The sequence below is a fragment of the Limulus polyphemus genome, unplaced genomic scaffold, assembly GCF_000517525.1.
Source record: "Limulus polyphemus unplaced genomic scaffold, Limulus_polyphemus-2.1.2 Scaffold966, whole genome shotgun sequence".
Classification (NCBI taxonomy): Eukaryota; Metazoa; Arthropoda; class Merostomata; order Xiphosura; family Limulidae; genus Limulus; species Limulus polyphemus.
Genome location: NW_013666576.1, coordinates 257,673 through 260,412, shown reverse-complemented (window position 1 = coordinate 260,412; position 2,740 = coordinate 257,673). Strand labels below are relative to the sequence as shown.

Genomic DNA, 2,740 nt, shown 5'->3' with positions numbered 1-2,740 from the left:
CATAGTTTTTGAGGCTAAAGCCACCTGAACGAAATTTGCTGAACTATCGCTGACACTTACGAACGTTCAAAACATTTCCATAAACTTCTTTGATATTCTTTGTGGCTACAGATGCTTTGTTTCTCTTCTTGTATTCAAACAGCATTACCTGCCAAATGTATATCTCGTCGTGTGCCACCACTATAAAGGATTAGAGTATACTAAACTTTACACATTATATAGGCCACACTAACGTGACGTTTAGGCGTTTCGTTTAACTATTATACGTGATGTACTTTTTTTGGGGGGGGGAGTGGGGTAATGAAAGTGTTCCAAAACGCGACATTAATTTCTTGACGACCTAATATTTTCACGTGCTTTAGATTTTTCATAGAAACATGAAGATATACTCAATGACTAATTGTAACCATAGGTAATCTCCTTATAGGCCAAACAATATATTTTATATGAACAGAATCGTGTTACTTTGGAATGTTATTACACAGGTTACAATAACTTCTTGCTTTACGATTTTGCCAAAATATGTCTTTAACTATATATTTCATCAGTTCATGCCTCTCCTTTATGGTGTTTTATATTGCCTTTATATTATTGCATATAATGCGAACATGCTACTTGTACAAATAATGTATAATTTTTTTTAGGTTTGTCGTTTTACGTTTGATAATTCTCTGAAAACTTACTGTTAATTCATTGTTTAAAATCGAAACTATGAGACCTTGTCACATTTCAGATTGAACTTGTTTATAATTTTTTAACATGTGGTTAGCTTAATATCTAACTGAAACAACATTAAGTACATTACAATCTGGTTTCGTAGGCTAAATAGTATATATACACTCATCATTGCTTACGTACCTAAAGTTATTAAATATAAACACCTGTGAGGAAAAAATGAAAACCTATTAAAAACCTATTCTTCCTGAACCTGAATGATTTCAGTTGTGTATTTGTTTTTACCACGTTGAAGGTTTAGGACTATATATATATATATATAAACAAGAAAAAAAACAACAATAGATAACGTATAGAGCTTAAATTGACACATTTATAATTTCCTGTAGCAGCGTTAACACTGTTTTCCATTCCGAGATTGGAAGAAGAAAACAATTCCAAGAATCATTTTCATGTCCCATAGAATGATTCAATTTTAACTAACTTAGGTGTATCTGCAGGCACGAATTGAACCTACCTGAGATTACGGCATCTTTCTCTGCCGCCAGTGGTGCACAGAACTTCGGACCTTGTCGAGCCATGATCGCGGCAATTGAAAAGTCGGTAGCTTTAACCGAGGACTTCGGTGTAGTCATAGCACACGGGCTGGTAATTGGAGCTTTCCGCATCTTAACGACTTGCTTCACGGCAAACTCTGAACGTTATATAAGCTTCTCGTTCACCACGTGTCCATCTGTTCAGCTGTCGCGTTACAGGTGTATTAGACACAACATGCATGCATCATTTTTACACCATCCTTTATTGTCTTACAGAACTTGACAAGGAAGCCCGAAACGTCTGTAAACACGTTTAATTAACTTAACATTTAATTGTTTTTCCTTTTTACGACCGATTTTCTTAGCTTCGAGCAGCGTTTTGAAGGTCTTAAGGCAGTTTTATAAAATATAAGATATAATTGAAGAAGCAATTTGTTATCCCTAACTTTCTCCGTTAACGTAGTTAAGTCTGCGTGTTTTGTTGGTGTGTCACAACGATATGCAGTTCACACTCGCTGAAAAATGTTTTTCCTATTGTATAGCAAAAAAAAAACTGCTTTGATACACTTAGCTATTCCATATTCCGGTATACATTTTGTTTAATCTAAAAATGTTCTTCGAATCAGCTCTTATAAAAGTCATTTATATAAAGAACAGACACGTATGAACTGATTATTAAGCGTGGAACTGTTGAATATTGTGCAACTGTATGGTGAACTACGCGCGATACTTCCACACATTTTTCTAAGTGGCTAGATCATCAGGCAATAACGGGTGGCTATTGTATCCAATTCGGACATAAGTTAGATTTACCCGCCGATACACATATGAGAACAAGCAGGGAGGGTACTCATATTACTGTCGCGAATAGCTTCTAGCATGTCACGTCTGCGGCAAATAGTACCTTTTATGCTACGCAGGCGGAGCAACTGTTTTCATTTGGAGGGCGGGACTCAATGCTATCGACGTAAATGGGTAGCGAATTGTTAACAGACACATAAGTGATGGGTGGTGTTGCCTTCGGATGTCTTTCACACCAAAAACATACCATAGCAACAAAAGAACAATTTGGGAACATTGACTAATGTTTAACATGTAGAGAGCATACAAACCTTGGAAATTTTTTTTAAATAGTGATGAACTTTCTTGGAAAGATAGAAATTAACGGACAAAAAACACCATTTACCGATGTAAATTTGTAGTATCATATATCTGTATATGGATATATCATATATCACATTCGCTTAATATATATATATAATGATTTTGAAAATTTTTACCGGACAAGAAAGATAGAAATTAACGGACAAAAAACACCATTTACCGATGTAAATTTGTAGTATCATATATCTGTATATGGATATATCATATATCACATTCGCTTAATATATATATATAATGATTTTGAAAATTTTAACCGATTTCTATATCTTACCTGATCAATCCAGAAGAGGTCTTGTGTTAATTCAACTTTAAGTATTAACCTCTGTAGCTTGATCTCTCCGTTAAACGTTATCTGCTGTATCAGG

General features: G+C 34.6%; 1 protein-coding gene across 1 annotated transcript in view; it reads right to left on the bottom strand.

Moving 5' to 3' along the window:
• Positions 1–1,343, bottom strand: part of LOC106461471 (T-box transcription factor TBX20-like) — a 47,872-nt gene extending 46,529 nt beyond the window's left edge. Inside the window, exon 1 of the mRNA XM_022388440.1 lies at positions 1,193–1,343. Within this exon, the coding sequence (XP_022244148.1) occupies positions 1,193–1,343 (151 nt within the window). The remainder of the gene's footprint in view (positions 1–1,192) is intronic.
• Between the last annotated feature and the right edge of the window lie 1,397 nt (positions 1,344–2,740).